At 39.5% G+C, this 22,661-nt stretch overlaps 1 protein-coding gene across 1 annotated transcript; it reads right to left on the reverse strand.

Moving 5' to 3' along the window:
- Positions 1–632: 632 nt before the first annotated feature.
- tmem38b (transmembrane protein 38B) lies at positions 633–21,761 on the reverse strand. The gene is made up of 6 exons (XM_053648859.1): positions 21,464–21,761; positions 13,363–13,519; positions 9,390–9,574; positions 6,861–6,948; positions 5,575–5,692; positions 633–1,265 (listed from the first exon to the last, which is right to left on the reverse strand). Exons 1-6 carry the CDS (start codon positions 21,585–21,587, stop codon positions 1,020–1,022), a joined length of 918 nt encoding a protein of 305 aa, XP_053504834.1. The 5' UTR covers positions 21,588–21,761; the 3' UTR covers positions 633–1,019.
- Between the last annotated feature and the right edge of the window lie 900 nt (positions 21,762–22,661).

Below are 22,661 nucleotides of genomic sequence, written 5' to 3' on the forward strand. Positions count from 1 at the left end.
GTGTGTGTGTGTGTGTGTGTGTATGCGTGCACGCGCTCTTTGTGTCTGTTTTGACGGCCGTTGTGTCATTCTGTGCGTTTGGCTCATACCATTCCTGTGGGAGAGGGGGGTCAAACCACTGAGGAGTAAACAACCCCCCCTAGTGGGCAAAACACACGTACACACACACACGCACGCACGCAAACACAGGTTTTCTAGCTTCCTAGCTTGTTAGTTGGCTTGGTCTTAAACTTACAGTTACACACTTTCATATCTTCTAATGTCCGTCATATATTATGAGTTGGTGTTGCTGTTTGTATTATTTGTATTAATTATTTATTCGTTTATTTTATGAGGTCATTATGGAATGTATTTCCTCATGGAGAGATAAATCTGCTGTAGGGACCTTAGTGACCACATGGCCATATTATTGGGTTTGACTCATAGTCTGACAGAAAAGCTGCAGCTAATTTTATTCATTAAACATATTTTAAACTCGAGGAAGAAATTATATTTCCATTCACATAGTATTTAACCCAGTGAAGGTTAGAATTAGAGTAAAATATTAATGTGAAAACTCTTTACACTGCTGTGTGTGATGTCGAAAAGGTGGCAATGGGTGAAAACGTGACAAATGAAAATGCACAACAACACAAACGTAATCAATTTTGAAGTATATTTTCAATTAAATTATCTCAGGAATGCAGTCGAGCAGACAGAGCATTTCACATTAGCATAATCGTACAATATAAATAATATAAAATATAATTGTGAGAATAGATTTGGTTTATAAAATTATAATAGAAATATTTACAGATCCACATATCCAAATATACAAATAAAAGTTTTGGAAATAATTAATAAAGAATTTTCTAAATATACCCAGCAGTAATGTTATACCAAAGATCGAAAAATCTACAGCTACATGTAGGAGTAAATACATTTTTCTCAGTTTTTACCCACATGCAATAATGGAGAGTTTTAGAAAAAGATCACAGTCGTGCGGAAAAAAGAAAGAAAAGGAGAAAAAAAGAAAAGCATTATTCTGTTTTTTTCTTGTCCTTCTCCGTGTCTTTGCATTGTTCTTGCGGAAGCGACGAGCCATTCGTGACACAGGAAGTGCTTCTGGCTTCTGAGCTGGAACAAGAAGAAGCGATGTTGGAGTGGGAATGGCTCTGATTGGTCAGGGGAGAGCAGGTCATAGGTCTTGCAAACAGCACCTCATACAAAGCCGTCTCTAACCCAGCGAACAGAGAGAAGGAGGAACCCATTAGCATCATCCTTGTCTGCAACACAAAGAAAGTATTATTATTATTATTATTATTATTATTATTATTATTACAGAGAAGCTGTCAAATAAATAAATAAATAAATAAATACATATTCTGCATCTTACACCAAACTGAACATTTTGTTGCTTTTATTGCACAGATGATGTGTAGAAGGTGTAAAAAGGTTATGTAAAAGATGTGTAGAAGAAAAGGTAAAAGTGTATAATAGGTGGGTAGAAAGGGTTAAGAAGGTGTGTAGAAGGTATGTAAAGGTATATAGTAAAGCTGCTTTGTGATTATGTCCAGTTTTAAAAATCGCTATACAAATAAAATGTAATTGAATAGAATATAGATTGTGGGTAAAAGTGTGTAGAAGTTGTGTAATGGTGTACTGAAGTTGTGTAAAGTAATGTACAAGGTATGTTCAAGTGTGGAGAAGGTGTGTAAAGGTATATAGATGGTGGGTAAATGTGTGTAGAAGTTGTGTAAAGTTGTATAGTTGTGTACAGATTGCTGTGTAAAAAAGGTATGTAGGAGGTGTGTGTTGTATAGAATGTGTGTAAATGTGTGTAAAGGTGTCTAAAAGGTGTGTAAGATGTGTAGAAGGTCTGTAAAAGTGCATAGACAGTGTGGAAAGGTGTGTAGAATGTATATAGAAGTTGTGGAGAGGGGTGTAAAAGTGTGTAAAGGTTTGCAGAAGTTGTGTAAAAAGTGCGTAATTGTGTGTAGAAGATATGTAAAGGTGTGTAGATGTGTAAAGGAGTGTAAAGGTATACAGAAGTTGGATAAAGGTGTATAAAATTGTGCAAAAGGGTAAAGGTGTGTAGAAGCGGTTTAGAAGGTGTGTAAAGTTGTGTAGAAGGTGTATAAAGGTGTGTAGAAGGTGTGTAAATGTGTGTAGAAGGGGTTTAGAAGGTGTATAAAGGTGTGTAGATGGTGTATAAAGGTGTGTAGAAAGCGGGTAAAGGTGTGTAGGTGTGCAAATGTGTATAAATGTATGTAGAAGGGGTTTAGAAGGGGTTTAGAAGGTGCGTAAAGGTGTGTAAGGGTGTGCAGGTGTGTAAAGGTGTATAAAGGTGTGTGGACGGTGTGTAAAGGTGTATAAAGGTGTGTGGACGGTGTGTAAAGGTGTGTGGACGGTGTGTAAAGGTGCGTAAAGGTGTGTGGACGGTGTATAAAGGTGTGTGGACGGTGTGTAAAGGTGCGTAAAGGTGTGTGGACGGTGTATAAAGGTGTGTGGACGGTGTGTAAAGGTGTGTGGACGGTGTGTAAAGGTGCATAAAGGTGTGTGGACGGTGTGTAAAGGTGTGCAGGTGTGTAAATGTGTATAAAGGTGTGTAGAAGGTGTGTACATGAGAGGATGTATGGGTCACAGGTTTCTTGGCTAACAGTGAGACGGTGGTGTATAAATAGCAGCATGGGAGCCAGAGGTGAGCTAACAGCATTTTGAGACTGCAGGAAGAAGAGAGTGATGCAATTAGAGGAAATGATGAGGCAAAAGACGAGAGAAAACGGAAAGAGCAATGCTGCTACAGCTCCCGATCAGATGGGATGAAGAGGAATAAAATACGAGACGGCAGATCATTAGCGGATCATCATCCAGCAGTTAATGACGCAATCAGGTTTAATAACAAGCACATAGCCAAATAAGGAGGAAGCCTGCCGTGAACATCTACACAACAGAAGAGTGAACATCTACACAACAGGAGAGTGAACAACATCTACACAACTGAACACCATCTACACAACAGAACAGTGAACAACATCTAGACAACTGAACACCATCTACAGAACAGTGAACAGCTTCTACACAACAGAAGGGTGAACATCTACACAACAGAAGGGTGAACAACATCTACACAACAGAAGAGTGAACAACATCTACACAAGAGAAGCGTGAACATCATCTACACAACAGAACAGTGAACAACATCTACACAACAGAACAACATCTACACAACTGAACAGTGAACATCTACACAGCTGAACAGTGAACAACATCTACACAACCGAACACTGAATATCTACACAACAGAACAGTGAAATATTACTGACCTCACATAAAAGCATTAATATTATTACGATGTATGTTATAGAGAAATAACCCAGAATGAGATGTTTTATACAGTGCATTATATAGGTACCCCTTATATAGGGTTACAAACTATACCTGAAATAGACCTAATTATGTGTGTGTGTGTGTGTGTGTGTGTGTGTGCGTGTCATGCATCTATAGAAAATGGCCCATAATACTGATGGGAGAGGAAAATCAATAAAGTTCGCAAAACAGAACAGTTGTGATTGCATAAGAATTCACCCCCGTTGATGTGAACCCCCTAAATTTGTTCTGCTGCAATCAGTTACCATCAGAAGTCACATAATGCATTGAACAGAGTTGACCTGTGCACAATTAAAATTAAACACAAACTCAATATAAATACTTCTACCTGGAAGGCCTAGGAGTTTGTTAGAGAACAAACCTAAACAAACAGCAACATGAAGACCAAGGAGCTCTCTCAACAATATAAAAAAAAAATATATTCCAAATTGTTAATATCCAAGCACTGTTAAATCCATTATAAAAAACTGCAAAGAATACATCAACCGTGACTCTGCCTTGAGGAGGCTGTCCATCAAAATTCAGTGACTGGGTAATAAGGGGATTAACCAGAGAAGCAACAAAGAGGCTTCTGTATCATGTATCATCTGTCATGTATGTAGCTTCTCTGCACTGAGGCTGGTTTTGTTATATAGCTTTAGAGTTATAAAGTCAGACATCATCTAGTAGGTGGTTTGTTCAGTTTGACGGTTTACAGTGCTGTGAAAAAGTATTTGCCCCCATTCTGATTTCTTCTGTTTTTGTGTATATCTTATATTAAATTGTTTCAGAAATTATAATAAAATCTGAGATAAAACAAAGGCAACCTGAGTAAACACAAAATACACTTTTTAAATGATAATGTTATTTATTGAAGCAAAAAAGTTATCCAATATCAACTAGGATTGTGTGAAAATGTATTTGCCCCCATATTTACTAATTCCGCATGTCTATGCCACTGCATTCATACTGAGGTTCAACTGGACTAGACACAACCAGGCCTGATTACTGCAAACGCTGTTCAATCACATCAACACTTAAACAGAACTTTTTCAACAGTATGAAGTTGGTTAAAAGGTCTTACCCAGTAACACACTGTGCCAAAATTAAAAGAAATTCCAGAAATGATGAGGAAGAAGGTGATTGAAATACATCAGTCTGGGAAGGGTTACAAAGCTATTTCAAAGGCTCTGGGACTCCAAAGAACCACAGTGAGAGCCGTTATCTCCAACTGGAAAAACTCGGCACAGCAGTGAACCTTCCCAGAAGTGGCCAACCTTCCAAAATTCCTCCAAGAGCACAGCAACTACTCATGCAGCAAGTCACAAAAGAACCAAGGACATCATCAAAAGGACCTACAGGCCTCTTTTGCATCAATAAAGGTCACTGTTCATGACTCTGGGCAAGACACTGGGCAAGACACTGGGCAAAAATGGCATCCATGGAAGAGTGGCGAGGTGAAAACCCCTGCTAACCCAGAAGAACATTAAGCCTCTTCTGAATTTTGCCAAAACACACCTTGATGAACGTGGAACTGTTTAGAAGACAGGGGTCCAGTTATGTCTGGTGTAAACCAAACACAGAAATCCACAAAAAGAACATCATACCTACAGTCAAGCATGGTGGTGGAAGTGTGATGGTGTGGGGATGCTGTGCTGCTTCAGGGCCTGGGCAACTTGCAATAATTGAGTGAAACATGAATTCTGCTCTCTACCAGAAAATCCTAAAGGAGAATGTCCGGTCTTCAGTTCGTAAGTTGAAACTCAAGCGCAACTGGATTATGCAGCAAGACAATGATCCAAAGCATAGGAGTAAGTCCTAGTCCTAGACGTAAGTCAAAGACTGATCTCCAGTTATCGGAAGCATTTGGTTGCAGTTATTGCCGCTAAAGGTGGCACAACCAGATTAGTTTTTCATGGGTGATAGGTGTTGGATAACTTTTTTCACATCAATAAAATAAATAAATAAATAAATAAAAACTGTATTGTGTGTTTACTCAGGTTGCCTTTGTTTTGTGTTGTATTTCGTTTGAAGATTTAAAACTGTTTAGTATGAGATATACAGAAAAACAGAAGAAATCAGTATACATACTTTTTCACAGCACTGTACATGATGTAATGTCCTTAGGAAGGTGTGCAAGGTATTTGTAATTCCCCTACATAGCGTGCTACATAGTAGTAGTGACTGGTGTAGGGTACAGGATGTAATGAGTGTTAATGATGTGACCTTGTTGATGACAATGAAGGCGGTGTAGAGGAGCATCAGCTGTGGCTTGTGCACAGGGAGATACTGACACTGCTGCAGAGAGAACAGTACTGAGCCAATCAGAGTCACCTTAGTGGGGCTGTAACACAAACACAAAAGTCACCGAATGAGCTGTATATAGGTCAAATCAATGAAACGAGGCGAAAATCAGCTCTCAGGTCAATAATAAAGATAGCTAATTGAGGCGACCTTGCCAGCAGTTAATATAACATGTTTACAACTCATTAAAGCTTAGTTCACATTGCACAGACAGACGCAGACCAACGCAGACAGACACGTTTGTCGGGTTTTGTCGGATCATTGTGGTAACCCTGTCTGCGTCTGTTGGAGTTGGTCGGAGTTTGTTTTCACCGACTGAACATGTTCAATCGGCGTCTGTCGGTCGTGGAATGTCTGAGCAGTGTGGTATAATTTTCCAACAAACTCTGATGTATTCTGTCCTGGGCAGGAATCGTTGTCATGACGGAAAGGCAAGTGTCCCTGAAAACTCCATAGAAACTAAAGCCCATGCGCTAGGTGCTAGGCGTGCTAAATCGCAGTTGTGGGTAAAATGGCAGATATCTGGACGAATCAGAAAGAAAAGGATAAATTATTTATCAGTGTGTTGTTTAAATAAAATAGTTTATTTTGACCCCCGGTGAGGATCATCTACTCTTGTGTTCTGGTTTTATTTTCTGTATTCTGTTTCATGAAGTAAGAAGCGAAATCACAACAAATGTTTAGAACTTAGATTTGCATAAAAATATTATTCACAATGGATAACCTAATAATGGTCTTAGCTTACCACATAGCCTAGCTTAAGATGACTTTCTCAGAGTTGCTGAAACTGCCTGGGGGCAAACTGACCAATATTATGAAAGCTCCACACATCCTTTGTCTGCAGTTCTCTGCATGAAGTAAATTAAGCTCCCTGACTCACGATACAACAACCAAAGGCTTCACCCACAACCTCTTTCTCACTCTTTGTCTTTTCAGGGAAAGAAAGACAAGTGAAGACACTAGTAATAGTAACATTTTGATTGTGGTAAAAGGATCATCCATTTTTAAACCAGTCTGATTGTCCATTAAAAAAAAGTTTGTTGGTCTGTTGGGGCAGTGTGAACGTGACAGTTGTGTTTCCCGACATTGTAAATCCAACAGTCAACTTTTAAATGTTGGTGATTGTCTGCGTTGGTCGGTGTCTGTCGGTGAAGTGTGAACTAGGCTTAAGAGTGCTTAGAACTCATTACAGTGGGTGTAATACTCACTATGTCATCTTCAACAGCTCATTGGTTTCAGGTTTCCAAATACCTCGAACCAGCTGCTCAAAATTACTTATCAGACCTCCACCCGCACCTACGGAGAGGGAGAGAGAGAGAGAGAGAGAGAGAGATAGGTCATCTTTGGGCCTACTGTAACTACAGTATTTCATCCCAAGGTCAAATATCTTGACAGAGTGTAAAAACTTTTATTTGAGCAGGAATTTTTACAGTGTACCTGCATAAGCCCACCCATAACAAGTCTCTTTTGGATTCATTAAGCAAAGTAAATATCTTTTATACAGAACAAAGTAGATAAAACATAAAGAACATGCCATGATTTTAAACCAAAACCATATCCATTTTTCTCTTTCTTCTTCTTCTTCTTATTAATATTATTACTGACTGCAGGTTTTACACTTCTAAACATACCAGATATTCTACCTATGAATCAGGAATATGACGACATATACAGTATCCTAACAAAAGTGAGTACACCCCTCACATTTTTGTAAATATTTGATTATATCTTTTAATGTGACAACACTGAAGAAATGACACTTTGCTACAATGTAAAGTAGTGAGTGTACAGCTTGTGTAACAGTGTAAATTTGCTGTCCCCTCAAAATAACTCAACACACAGCCATTAATGTCTAAACCGCTGGCAACAAAAGTGAGTACACCCCTATGTGAAAATGTCCAAATTGGACCCAGTTACCCATTTTCCCTCCCCGGTGTCATGTGACTTGTTAGTGTTACAAGGTCTCAGGTGTGAATGGGGAGCAGGTGTGTTAAATTTGGTGTCATCGCTCTCACACTCCCTCATACTGGTCACTGGAAGTTCAACATGGCACCTCATGGCAAAGAACTCCCTGAGGATCTGAAAAAAAAATTGTTGCTCTACATAAAGATGGCCTAGGCTATGAGAAGATTGCCAAGACCCTGACACTGAGCTGCAGCACGGTGGCCAAGACCATACAGCGGTTTAACAGGTCAGGTTCCACTCAGAACAGGCCTCGCCATGGTCGACCAAAGAAGTTGAGTGCACGTGCTCAGCGTCATATCCAGAGGTTGTCTTTGGGAAATGGACGTACGAGTACTGCCAGCATTGCTGCAGAGGTTGAAGGGGTGGGGGGTCAGCCTGTCAGTGCTCAGACCATACGCCGCACACTGCATCAAATTGGTCTGCATGGCTGTCGTCCCAGAAGGAAGCCTCTTCTAAAGATGATGCACAAGAAAGGCCACAAACAGTTTGCTGAAGACAAGCAGACTAAGGACATGGATTACTGGAACCATGGCCTGTGGCCTGATGAGACCAAGATAAACTTATTTGGTTCAGATGGTGTCAAGTGTGTGTGGCGGCAACCAGGTGAGGAGTACAAAGACAAGTGTCTTGCCTACAGTCAAGCATGGTGGTGGGAGTGTCATGGTCTGGGACTCCATGAGTGCTGCCGGCACTGGGGAGCTACCGTTCATTGAGGGAACCATGAATGCCAACATGTACTGTGACATACTGAAGCAGAGCATGATCCCCTCCCTTTGGAGACTGGACCGCAAGTCAGTATTCCAGCATGATAACGACCCCAAACACACCTCCAAGACGACCACTGCCTTGCTAAAGAAGCTGAGGATGAAGGTGATGGACTGGCCACGCATGTCTCCAGACCTAAACCCTATTGAGTATCTGTGGGGCAACCTCAACCGGAAGGTGGAGGAGCACAAGGTCTCTAACATCCACCGGCTCCGTGATGTCGTCATGGAGGAGTGGAAGAGGACTCCAGTGGCAACCTGTGAAGCTCTGGTGAGCTCCATGCCCAAGAGGGTTAAGGCAGTGCTGGAAAATAATGGTGGCCACACAAAATATTGACACTTTGGGCCCAATTTGGACATTTTCACTTAGGGGTGTACTCACTTTTGTTGCCAGCGGTTTAGACATTAATGGCTGCGTGTTGAGTTATTTTGAGGGGACAGCAAATTTACACTGTTATACAAGCTCTATACTCACTGCTTTACATTGTAGCAAAGTGTCATTTCTTCAGTGTTGTCAGATTAAAAGATATAATCAAATATTTCCAAAAATGTGAGGGGTGTAATACTGTATGTCAGAGAACACAGAAGTGGGGTATACTTTTTTTTTTAATTATTTCTGTGCTTTGAGTCAGATATGTGTAAACTGGAATTAAGCTCATATGTCATTCTGCACCCGATCAATTTTGTGCAATTTTGTCTAACGAGTGTCGCCTCGAACTTCTGATATTTCACAACGTATCTCATCTCTGAGGTGAGACACAGAGCCATTTTAATAAAAGATGTGCCAAAAAAACCCGAACCTTTAAAAAAGGGAAAACAATTCACAAAATTAAAATAATTACATGAAATCATTTCCTAGTCTCTGCTGTCTACAGACACCGTAATGCATTGTGAGACTTTATGTGTGAATAATTTCTCAATTATAAAATAACCATGTGACATGTAGTAAAAAAAGATACAGCCTGTATTCTTTAGTACAATATTTTTTGTCTGTCCTGTCCGTCTTACCTTTAGCCCAGCCCACTGCAATCATAACAAACAGGCTGTCTTTGTACTTCCTGCTCGCCTGTGTAACACCGCCCAAAACCTTCCATGTACGTGTCACTTCCTTCATAGCCGTGAGGACCAATCGGATGGGCAGGATGGTGGCGCAGGAGTACGCCACATCCTGAGGACAATAAAACACCAAGTACCTGCAGAGACACCAAGAACTTTAGGAACTGAAAGGACAAAATAGCATTCGTTCACTGTAGACAGCTGTTAATGTTACTTCCTGTGTTTTACTTCCTGCTACATTTAATATAAGAATACTTCTGTTACTGTTTGGAAATCTTACAAATTACATATCATTGTGGTCTACCCATATCTTCCTGGCAATGTCTTGGAGATCAGGACTGGTGCTCTGATCTGGTTCCCAAGTGAAGATTTTTCACCTCACTGTACAGTGTATGTGAGTGAGGCAGGATGCAAGTGTGTGAAATTAGGTACGATGCAGTAAAGCGACAAATCAAAACAAATGATTCCTCAGACTCATCCTATTGTGCACATGGGCCAACATTTCCTCAGTTCCCCACTCACTGTGAGCACGTCAAGATGTTGCAGGAGGCCTAGAATCAGGATGTACTTCGTAAAAAGTACATGAGAACAGTTCCTGGTGCAATAAATGCCTTAACCTAGTAGTTGCGAAGCTGGACAGGCCACGCCCATACGTGACAACAGTGCAGGTACTACATACTCATCAGAGAAATTACAAGTGACTTGTCACCTGCACACAGAGTGAGGTTTAGAAATGCTCATAGTGCAAGATCTCACTATTCCAGTGTCCAGGTACCTCAGTGGTGGAATGAGCTTCACCCTTCACACCTCTTGGTTCCCTGATCCTTCTGGAAAGCTCTAAAGACCTTCAGACAACGGGTACAACATCTCACTTTCCCAACACTGACCTTGTATCAACTGCACTGTCTTTCAGATGAGACGTTAAACCGAGGTCCTGACTCTCTCTGGTCATTAAAAATCCCAGGACACTTCTAGTAAAGAGCAGCGGTGTAACCCCGATGTCCTGGCGAAATTTCCCCATTGGCCTTCTCTATCATGGCCCCCGAATAATCCCATCACTGAATTGGCTACATCACTCTCTTTCCTCTCCACCAATAGCTGGTGTGTGGTGGGCACTATGTTCTGGCGCAATATGGCTGCCGTCACACCATCCAGGTGGATGCTATACAGATTCCACACGCACGCACTCATGCACATGCAAAGCAGCAGCATGGCTAATTGCTTAATTGGCCATCTCCATCTCAGAGCCCAGAAAGTGGTCAATTAATCGTCCATTAGTGTAATTTTGCGCTTCATTATCATAGATGCTCGTGCAAAATGAGTGTGTGTCATTTTTTTTTTTTTTTTTTACTATAAAAGCAGAAAAGGTCTGCACCTCTAATGACATAATGAGATGTGGGGGGAAAAAAGCATTTTAATAGTCTAATGACATCTAGACTTTTTTCTTTGTATCCAAGAAAAGGAGTCTTCAAATGTGACAAATGACGAGTTGAATACCTGCTATTTCATGACTATAAAAGACCTACAATGAATAAGAAATAATAACAGGTTTGACTCAGATAAAAAGCTTGTTTTTCATTTTTAGCTTTTAGCTTTTATTGCATGCTAATGACTCACTTTGCTAATTAGTCTCCTAATGTATAATAAAAACTTTTAAAAGCCCTTTTATAATATCTGCTATGAATAAAGGTCACATTGCCAAAAGTAGCAACAGTTTTGTTTGCGTGTAAAAAACGAAACAGAGGAAATCATTTCACACACAATTCTGCTGCTGAATATCCTGTTCACAAACTTTTCAATGAACAGCAGCCATGCTAATCCTTCTCCATTTGTTTCCTGTTCCTACCTTGGGATGTCCATCCCAAGGTAATCAGTGAATGTGCCAGCTCCAGCTCAGAACCGGACTCTACGAAGATTCCAGATGACGCCAACGCCTGCGAAGACTTTGGATGATACCAATGCTCGACACGTGTAGCTCCTGGGATAGCAGTGGGCCTGATCTGTTCTGCTCTCCGGGCCGTCCTGGTGCCTTGCTTCTGGAGTTCTCGTCGCTTGGAGGCCAGTCCAAGCGGCGTCCATGTCCAGTCCAAGGCTGTCCATGTGGGGCCATCCTTGCTGAGGATGGCCCCACATGGACAGCCTAGGGACACTTGGAAGCCGTGGAGATGGCATTGGACTGCAACTGATGCGGGCAGTTTTGGTGCGGTGTCTTTTTGCGCCCGGGTCTCCGTCAGTGGACAGTGCATGGGTTCAGCAGAATAGACTTCATGTTGAGACTGTGGTGAATCTCCTGATTACATAGCTGCATTTTTGTTTTATTATGTAGCACACAGTTATAGAAGGGATTTATTTATAATTACACTATCCATTGTTACCCAGATAAGAATGGGTTCCCTTTTGAGTCTGATTCCTCTCAAGGTTTCTTCTTCATATCATCTCCGGGAGTTTTTCCTTGCCACCGTCGCCTCTGGCTTGCTCATTAGGGACAAATTAATCAATTTCAAATTTAGACTGGAAATTTATATGTTTCTGTAAAGCTGCTTTGTGTCAGTGTCAATTGTAAAAAGTGCTATACAAATAAAACTGAATTGAACTTTTATTATTATTAAATAAATATATAATAATTATTGTTATTATTTTAAAATAATTTACAAATTCTTTTTTTTTTTTTTACCTCTTGTACAGATTTGTGTGTGCTGTGTAACGCTCTCTCAACCCACCAGGGGGCACTACAGTGCCATAAAGAACTAAATAGAACTTTCCCTTTCACTTCTCTGCTTTTATTTTATTGGTTCGTTTAAGTCCTCCTGGAGATGTTCGTATTTACGAGTTGGGAAGTCGTAATTACGACATCAGGTGCGTTCAAATCACTTTGGTCGGAGCAAGATGGCGGTGTACCTTCTCTTGATTAACTACAAAAAAAATACAGCAAGTTTTTTAACTCTACTTCTAGAAAATGATGGAAAAAAAAATAATGCCCTTCAGGTGTGTTTTGCTTTTTTATTTTAAATGTTTTTAATCAATTAATGAAGCCACTGTAAACGTTATCTTTACATGCTATCGTATTTTGTGCAGGAAATGAGCTTGTTTTATTGTAAATATAAAGTACAGATTCAATTTCAACATATTTACCGTCAACTACAAACGGTGCATCCATTTATCCTGCCTTGTTTTCTTACTAACACGCCCCCTGACTCTGAAACTCCGGGCTCAAAGAAAATCCTGAGTTTACCCGCTCGTAAATACGACTTTGTGGCAGTGTTCATGTGCCTTGGACTCGTAAATACGATCTTTCCGACATGACTTGAACGCACCATATTACTTCTACTCAAAAGTTCAAAGTTCAAACACACATGCAAGCTGGACCCTGGATTACAGATCAACTTTGTTTAGAGGGAAAGCAAACACACTCACTGTTGAGGTTTACACAAGATACACTCCCCCCTCGTCCACATTTCCCCACGTTACTTTTTCAGCTTAGCGTTAGATGCTTATTCTGACAGGTTAGGGTTAGGTTTATTCAGTAAAGAACAGAGGATAGAGTCGTTTACACTTTGTGACTTCTCTGCAACATGAAAAGCTGTGTTTGTTTTGAATGATTTAACTTCGAGAGAGAGGACAAAATGGAGAGAAGCTGGTGAGGGAATGACATAGCTGCTTGTAGCTGCTCTAACATCGCTGATAACAAACTTGTTTCACCAATGTTCCACAACATTAACTGTAACTATAACAAATCAATTTGAATTGCTGTGGTATAAGAGAAATGAAACACTTGGGGATGTACTGTTATAGGAAAATACCACTTTTCGGTGGTATTTTCCACTGAAAATACCATCACATTCGCCACTGTGGGTTATTTTCCAATAAAAGCATGTACGAGTATTTATTTTATTTTCCTTACTAAAGATAAGGCTGGTGTACTGACCACATTAATGAGGCGAGCAGGATGTTTGTGCTGTTGGCCAGCGGCTCGATCGGAGCTTCAGCCATGATGACTCCCGAGAGAACAGCCCCTCCGAAGCAGTACAGCATCGCACTGAACCAACATGCTAATGGACTGCGGCGGGACACTTCCAATGCTCCTGTAAAACAACAAACAAACAGTAAAAAAAATATCACGTTAAAACAACACGCAACCTGACTGTTCCAGGACGCAGAACACCCCCGTTCACGCACGACCACATTTTAGAAATCCACTTAACAGTCCTAAAAAAACTTTTGTTTTGCTTGGACACAGCAGGAATGATATGGAGTCCAATCGGTATCAGGTTTTCGAACAGAAAGCTGCTTTATAATATCCTTTTATCTGGCAGATGTATTTATTTATTTATTAAAGCATATTTGTTAAGAAATAAGTTTTCCATAAAAAGTTTTTATTTGGAAATCGTTGCTGTGAATCAGAATATTTATAGCTTTCCTCAACAACGCTTCATTCCACTCCGTGTAACAGACTGTATTGTTAGTGACCGTTAATTTACATCGATATGGAGACAATGGAGGGGAAAAAAAGAACAAAACTCAAAGCCTGTTTCCTTACAGGTTCCTTGGCTGAGGAAGCTGCTTTCTATTTCAGACACACCTTAAGGTCACCAACATGACTCGACAAACTCGTATTATACTAGCGAGCTTCATTATCCTCACAAGACAAACTTGAGACACCGAACATGACTCGGACGATCAGCTATATTTCTGTCATCTACATCAGCAAAACAATTAAACATTTTTTATATAAACGTCATCGGGGTGAAAATAATCCATGTCATATGGCACAACATGAAGTAGAGGGTCATTAACACCTCAAAAGTGGATTATTTTCATGTAACAGTACGGTCTAGAGTATGTTATTCCATTTTTATACCACAGTGCTGTTTAACACTTGGTTTTCACCTACTTTCACTACTCTTCCATGGATGCCAGTTTTGCCCAGTGTCTTTCTGATAGTGGAGTCATGAACAGTGTCCTTTATTGATGCAAAAGAGGCCTGTAGGTCATTTGATGTTGTCCTTGGTTCTTTTGTGACTTGCTGGATGAGTCGTTGCTGTGCTTTTGGAGGAATTTTGGAAGGTTTGGACACTTCTGAGAAAGTTCACTACAGTGCTGAGTTTTTCCATTTGGAGATAACGGCTCTCACTGTGGTTCTTTGGAGTCCCAGAGCCTTTGAAATAGCTTTGTAACTCTTCCCAGACTGATGTATTTCGCTCACCTTCTTCCTCATCAATTCTGGAATTTCATTTTTGGCATAGTGTGTTACTGGGTAAGACCTTTTACCCAACTTCATACTGTTGAAAAAGTTCTATTTAAGTGTTGATTTGATTGAACAGGGTTTGCAGTAATCAGGCCTGGTTGTGTCTAGTCCAGCTGAACCCCATTATGAATGCAGTTTCATAGATTTGGGAAATTAGTAACATATGGGGGCAAATACATTTTCACACAATCCCAGTTGGTATTGGATAACTTTTTTGCTCCAATAAATAACTATCATTTAAAAACTGTGTTTTGTGTTTACTAAGGTCGCCTTTGTTTTATCTTCAATTTCTTATAATTTCTAAAAACAATTTAGTACGAGATCTACACAAAAAAAAAAAAAAAAATCAGAAGAAATATTTTTTCACAGCACTCTATGACGAGGTAAAACGAGAGGAAGAAACGATTAAAAAAAACGTCGCAGTAAGTCAAATTAAACGAGACATCCCGTTCGAATAAATTCCTAAACGAATCAGAATTCTACATTTACATCCTCATGGTTCAGCTTGTAAAATTTATTTTGCCTTCATCCATTAATTAACTAAGAATAAAGACCTGTTATATTACTGAGTTTAGCTCAGTGTGTTACTTTCAAACTGTTTGTCTGCTTGAGAACTGCTCTGACTTTGTTTATATTACGCATTTTAAAAGCCCAAAATGCCATTAAGAGGCATCTGATCCTGAGTGTATATATAAAGGATTACCAGCTTAGACGTTATGTTCCCTAATAACTAAAAGAACAATTACAAGTAGATTTAAAAGAAAAGAAAATTCCAGAACATGTTCGTACTCCGTATTTAGCCTGTGTTCAGACCCTGTGTTTATACGCCATGTTTAGACCCTGTGTTCAGACTACAGGTTTAAGAGCTTAAAGAAGCACAAAAGCTAAACATCACACAAGTGACACATTGCACCATAATTCTTATTTATTTCATTTCATTTCAATTTCCGCTACTGTTTGGATGCGAACTGCATTTCATTGCCTCTGTACTTGTACTCTGACGACGACAATAAAGTTGAACCTAACCCAACATTAAAAATCCTGCCTAGAGGTTTATTCAGAGAAACACAACAACACACCTCACTAAACATCATGATTATTGTATAAACACACACTGTTTTGTGAAGCTGGTTGGACGCGTCTTTCTTTTGATTTGTTTCAGCCAATCAGGTTTGAGTTCAGGTTTAAGGTCATGTGACTGGGCGGAGCTTGTGAAATCTCTCTCCAAACCTGGCCGATTTTAATCTCATTACAATTATATGATCCCAACTTCTTATTTTAAAAGTGAAATGAATTATAATTGAAAGGAGACACACAGTGTAATGCACAAAATAGAGACGCTTCAGCTTCGTTCACCTTACACTCGCACTCGATGTCTGCGGAGTGTTTATCTCATCTTAAACACTGCATTATAATCAGAGCAAGCACAGGTGGAGAAATGTTACTGCTGTGGCCGTGACCTTCTCGAAAACAATCTGTAATTGTACTGGGACACCGTTATTACACACTTATTTTTAGATCAGTATGAAGCACTGGCATGTTGTTTCTCTTCTCCTCCATCGTCCATCTCTCTGTTTACACCTCTCTCTGCTCCCTCGCTTCTCTCTCACCCAAAGAAAATCCCTTACCTCTCTCGAACACTACCCCGGATTTTCGATTAGCCAGTAAAAAATTATTTGTGTCCTATAAACACACATAATTACAGATAAACGTCATAAAAGCGTAAAATCCACCACTTCCTTTTACAACCCGTTACACCAAAATATAACTTTTATGTCAAAATGTCATTTTTAACATTAAACTAATTGCGCAATGCGTTAAAAACCAGTCCGTTTTTAGTTTAGATTTTCATTTCTTGAAATATGTTGTTTATTAACCGTTATAGTATGTTGACTTTTAGTACACTGTGATATTTTTGTCTATTTATCCAGTTGATATAGTGAAGGGAGTTTTAAGAAAAGATGTTTTTGGTCTGTTGTGTTTTTATACTAGTAAATGATCCAGGTTTCATTCTGTTCATCAAAAATATGCTTTAAAAGATGAGCACTAAAGGATAGTCTGTCTTTTTCCCCCCTGAGGAAACATTCCGTCCTGTTCTCTCAGGAAATCCTGACTATATTTGGTCTACGACTCCAGTTCATGCTTTTAATGGAAAAGTGCGGGGGTGCGTTCCCATTAACGTCCGACGACGATATAAAAACACACGGAACATTAGTGGTGTGTTTATAGAAATAATAGACCGTCTCTTTCCAAAATGTCTTAAACGTTAACTACCCTCTGCTTAAATTTCTACATAAAATCTAAAAATAAATTCGTTACGTTTCTCTGTAACGTGCGTCACTGCAACGTGTTTCAAGGTTTCATTTGACGTTTTTATTTCTGTATTTAAGTTCTACTTAAATTTTGTACATTAAACACAAACATAAACAGTTAAAAATCCACAGGATTGACGGATTTGTGGTGTTTTGTGTAACGGCTCTAGCTGCTACTAAACTAATGTTTATTTCAGCTGTTAACAAAACTGAGCACTGATTTATTAGTTAGTATTCAAATTAATTTAGCTTAATAACTAGTTATAGATTCACACACAAACATGCTGTCCGTGCAGTTAGTGCACAATTGAAATAGGACACAAAATATTTACAAAAAAAAACAACAAAAAAGCTTATCTTGTGAAAACTTAGTCATGGTCCACGAATTTGATTGGACAAGCGGCTTTCTACGATTGCTGATATTTACTCGAACAGCACTGGTACACGTCACTGTGTGTATCACTCCAGCTGTGTGTGTTCGCGGCATAAAATTTCAATCCTAGCAATAGTTCATTAAGTCGAAGCAGTTACTACACTTACTACATGCCATCATTCAACACGCTATCCAGCTGTGGGTTCTTTAGGAACCGGTTTTTGTTGACGGAGCAAAAATAAACAAAATATTTGGCCATATTGTATCTGAAATGGTGGTTACTCAATATTAATTTATTGTTAACAGAACTTTTGTATTGAAAGCAATATCACTCGTAATCGTGTTGTTGTAATGAACATCAGCACGGCTCCTGCAGTCTCGTGCTTGCGGCCTAATCGCAGCCATAGTGATATTCGGTACAACAGCACTGTTACGAGTGTGATATTGCTTAAATAACAATAAAAGCACAAAAAGGAAGTCTCGTAGAAAAAAAAAAAAGTTCAATCTGTCCCGAATTTCTTCATTTTAGAACAACGCTGATATAAACAACTTTACATGGACGCCATTATCTACTGATCCATGATCAGCGCTCTGTGTCCACAATGTTACTGTCGAGTTTTTTAGTAAAAGAACAGGACTGGTCTCGGATCAGTTTGAAACAATGTAATATGATGGGAATTGATATCAGTGCGTGATATACGCTGATGTTTGTGAGGCTCTGTATAAAGGAGAGGGTGGTCATTCTGAACTCTGAATGTGTTCTGCTAAAAACACACACACACACACACACACACACACACACATTTTACAATGCAAATTTCTTGGAAATGTTCATGGTCAGCCAAGAACACCACTGGGGGATGTGTGTAAGCGTGTGTGATTATTTGTATTTGTCTGACAAATCATCTCTAACCCAAACCGAACCTAGGTGCTGTGTATTATTTAAAAAAAAAAAAAAACACACTTCATTCAAGACATACGTCTGTATATATATATATCCCGAATGCCTACACGGGGTATTAAATACTGACTCGGAGTGCACTTTACTGTCCAGCAGTAAAGCTTTACTGTTATCATGGACTCACTCTGTCTGTGTGTGTGTGTGTGGGGGGGGGGGGGGTTCGGTTAGGACGAGCAGATAATCAACAGTGTGTCGTTTTTGGTCCGAGATAACTACAACTGTCTTCTAAAGCGGCGATCCCAAACTATTTGCAGTCCTCTGACTGTAAAATCATTTCCACAGAGCCCTGCAGCACAGACATATTTAATGAACATTATCTGAATACATGCAATAACATTTTGTATTTATCTATTAGAGCCATGAAGCTTTAGTTCCTGAACTTTCTGCCAACAGTACACATTAGGTCCACATTAAGCCGACTTGTTTTTGTGTAATTGAGGTATGGATTCAATTCATTCAGGCACCCAGTGGAACGGGATAATAACTATTAGAACTCAATAATAAATACAATATTTTTGGAAGTGGTAGACTGTCATTTTTCATCACTATAACAAAATGGAGCCCCGGCGGCAAAGTGGCTTAGTGGTTAGCATGTTCGCATGGCACCTCCGGGGTTGGGGGCCCTGTGTACACGGAGTCTGCATGTTCGCCCCGTGCTTAAGGGGTTTCCTCCAGGTGCTCCAGTTTCCTCCCCTACTCCAAAGACATGCGCTGTAGGCTGACTGGCATTTCCAAATTGTCCGTAGTGTGTGAGTGTGTGTGTGTGATGGTGCACTGTGAAGGGTTGGCACCATGCCCAGGGTGTCCCCTGGGATAGGCTCCAGGTTCCCCGCGACCCCGTGTAGGATAAGCGGTACAGAAAATGGTTGGTTGGACTTGGACCCCTGGCTATGCTTCACAGACCCCACTTTGAGAAACACTGTTCTAAAGGGCCTTTATATTGTTTGTTTTCATAGTTTTGTTCACCAAACAAGATCCGAGTAAATCCTAAATCAGCAGGATCTGGCCATGATACATTTGAATCATATTTACAAACAAAACAATTGGATTTCTGCGTCCATCCTCGAATTATTTCATGCCTATAGTTTATAGTGAGTAGGGAGGTGGATCACACAGTGGCTCATTATTGGAAATCTAGTGCAGCTATTCGTGTTTAAAACATTGTACCAAATCAAAACCCCTGGGTCAGTGGTTCAGATCTGGCTGTAACAGCCTGATTGTTTCTGCACGTGGTGCAGGTACACACGTCACTTGTGTGTAAAGTGGTGGTTCGGAGGTTAGTGGGTTAGAAGGTTGCGGGTTCAAATCCCTCACGTGATACAGCTGGAGCCTGAAACAAAACCTCCAGCCTCCTCTTAACACCTCCGATCACTCTGGATTTAAAAAGTGTCTACAGAATAAGCAAACATACGTGCAAAAACATGTTATACACAGCTGTCAGACTGCAGAATATCACTCATACACCCGGGGGAGATGGACAAACTCTTACTGTCATTAATCTGCCTTAACTTAAAGTCAAATAATCTGCACAAGGAGACAACTCCAAAAATGTATTTCACAAGTACGTACCAGCTGACTAATTAACATGGCATACATCATCAAACATTAATGCGATTTTAAATTATTTATTTGTAGGTTGTAATGAATAACTCAAACACCTTTCTCTGTTTAAGGATCTTGTTCCTAGTGTATCTCTAAAGTTTATTGATATCATAAATGCATGAAACTGTAGGAATCAATGTATTAGGATTGTTTTTTTCTTGTTGTTGTTGCTTTGTTTATATTAAAATGTCATTCAATTCCCCTGGAAAGGCCCTAAAATTCATTTTACCAAAGCAGTTTGATGTGTAAATTATACCTCATAAACATCTAAACTCACAGCCTGCATCATAACGACCTTATTAATGCAAGGTGGAGGGAGAGAATAAAAAAAAGTTGATGGACTATTGTTATGTTTCTTGTCTGTTCCCAGTTCAAGCTCTGATTTTAAACAAAACTAAAAACCTCCACGTTGCCTTTTCTGACTCTGTCCTGCTCTGTAAACAGAAACGAGGCGTTTATAAAGAACAGAAATAAAGTAAAGTGTAAACTCGGGTCACTTGACTAAAGTTTGTTTGACGTTGGACGTTCGATATTCGCGCAAATGCGGAAATTAAGGGACCGTCTCTAAAGTTACATACGACATTGTTAAACACGTTTCTAACTTCAATAGCATTTGAAGGGAATGAATTCCAGTCATATAACCAACTGTAAAGTGTTCATCTAGGTGTCCGGTATAATGCACACCTCTTAGATTTTTGATATTTAATAACATAAACTATTAAATCATATATAAAATGGCCATGTATTTTATTACTGCATGGGCTCATACACAAAATATACCATAATTTAAAGCTCAATAGCATTTGAAGGGAATATATATATATATATTAGATTTATTATATTTATTTATATTATATATATATATATATATATATATATATATATATATATATATATATATATATATATATATATAGTCACTCCCTTCAAATCCTATTGAGCTTTAAATTATGATATATTTTGTGCATGGGCCTATTCAGTAATGAAATACATGTCAAATTTAAATGTGATTTAATAGTTATTTTAATAAATATCAAAAATCTAAAAGGTGTGCATTATACCGGACACCTAGATGAACACTTTACAGTTGGTTATATGACTGGAAGTCATTCCCTTCAAATGCTATTGAAGTTAGAACCATGTATAACAATGTCGTATGCAACTTTACAGACGGTCCCTTAATTTCCGCATATCCGCGAATATCGAACGTCCAACGTCAAACAAACTTTATTCCAGTCTGCGCTGCTCTGTAAACAGAAACGAGGCGTTGATAATAAAAAAAAAACAGAAATAAAGTCAAGTGTAAAGTGTAAAGTGTAAACTCTGCGCTGCTCTGTACACAGAAACGACGCGTTTATAAAGAAGATAAATAAATTAAAGTGCAAAGTGTAAACTCGGGTCAGGTTGCACGAGGAACTTAATCCCATCAACACGCTACAGCCTGAGCTCAGGGGTGAGGAGGATTCAGTGGTCGGTGATGTATTTTGTGTGTGAATAAACACACATTTGGAGTTCATTCATGACTTTTCTTACCTGGTTGTTCCCGTAAAGACATGACTGACACGATGTAGTGCGCTGCATCGAAATACGGAAACATGTTCAGCTTGGACAGAGCAACAGCGAGCTCGTTTACATTCAGCAGCCTGAACAAATCCATTCTGCTCCGCTTCCTTTTCTTTTCTTTCCTTTCCTTTCCTTTCCTTTCCTTCTCTCTCAGCACATCAGGGTGTCGTTTTTCGTTTTGTTTAACTCCTTGGTCTGCAGGCGAGCATCAGATGAGAGCTGCTGGTCAGTCTATCAGCTGCAGCAGCTGGGAAGTGCTAGCACAGCGGCTAACAGCTGATCTCTATGGAACTCGGGTGGGCGGGGCCAACGGCTCGATTCGCGTCAAAAGAATGTCCGTCGCAGCCGCCGTAGCTCCTGCAGGACGTCAACGAGTCCGCCATATTGAAAAGGGGCGGATTTGACTGTACGCCCAAGGAGAGAACTGGGTCCTCACAGATCAAATCAGAAGTATTGTATACTTGTGTACTGTTTCAGCTCACATGATGGTTTATGTTTGCTTTTAGAGAAGAACGCGTGTATTTTTGCTTATCTCAGGTGACGCAACTGTAACTTGTATGCACCCTTGATATTTTGGTTTAGCCAAAATATATATTTTGGATTATAGGTTAATGCAGGCTGGACAGAAATGATCATAATCCAAAGACGGCTTTGAGCAAATGTTTTAATGCTATTGAGACACACTTATTAAAATGAACTATAATGATAGGGAATTCAATTTGTGCCGAAAGTATTGAACGTAACTTTTCAAGAAAAGAATAAAAATATACAATGAGAAAGAAGAAAAACTCTCTGAAAGTGAAAACAACGTTTTATTTATTGCCAGACTCAAGGTCCATTAGAAAAGAAACATAACAAATAATGCAAAATTACATACAATACAAAACATTAAAAACATGCTGGCAGTGTTACGTTTCTGGCACAAACCTCTCGTGTGGGCGGGACTTAACAGTGGTATACTCTCATTGGCTAGTGAGATTTGGATCGACAGCTTCCAGACCAGTAGATTCAGTGTTGCAAATTTTGGAGAGTGTTCTGGATGCGGTTCTCCGTAGAGTTAGTGTTTTGTAATGGAAATTACTTATTTAGTTAGTCAATATATTAGTTCATAATTGATATTTGAGTTTCGGGTAGTCTCGTACGACTATTTTTTTCGAGAGCTTTCAGA

The sequence above is a fragment of the Ictalurus furcatus genome, chromosome 18, assembly GCF_023375685.1.
Source record: "Ictalurus furcatus strain D&B chromosome 18, Billie_1.0, whole genome shotgun sequence".
Taxonomy (NCBI): domain Eukaryota; kingdom Metazoa; phylum Chordata; class Actinopteri; order Siluriformes; family Ictaluridae; genus Ictalurus; species Ictalurus furcatus.

Bases quoted from the DNA above. Each gene is read 5' to 3' on its own strand.
- tmem38b (XM_053648859.1), bottom strand. From the start codon at position 21,587: ATGGATTTGTTCAGGCTGCTGAATGTAAACGAGCTCGCTGTTGCTCTG. The intron at 9,575-13,362 runs GTCAGTACACCA...GTGTCTCTGCAG, and splicing joins CTGCTCGCCTCATTAATGTG to GTACTTGGTGTTTTATTGTC. The intron at 6,949-9,389 runs GTAAGACGGACA...CCCTCTCCGTAG, and splicing joins TGCAGTGGGCTGGGCTAAAG to GTGCGGGTGGAGGTCTGATA.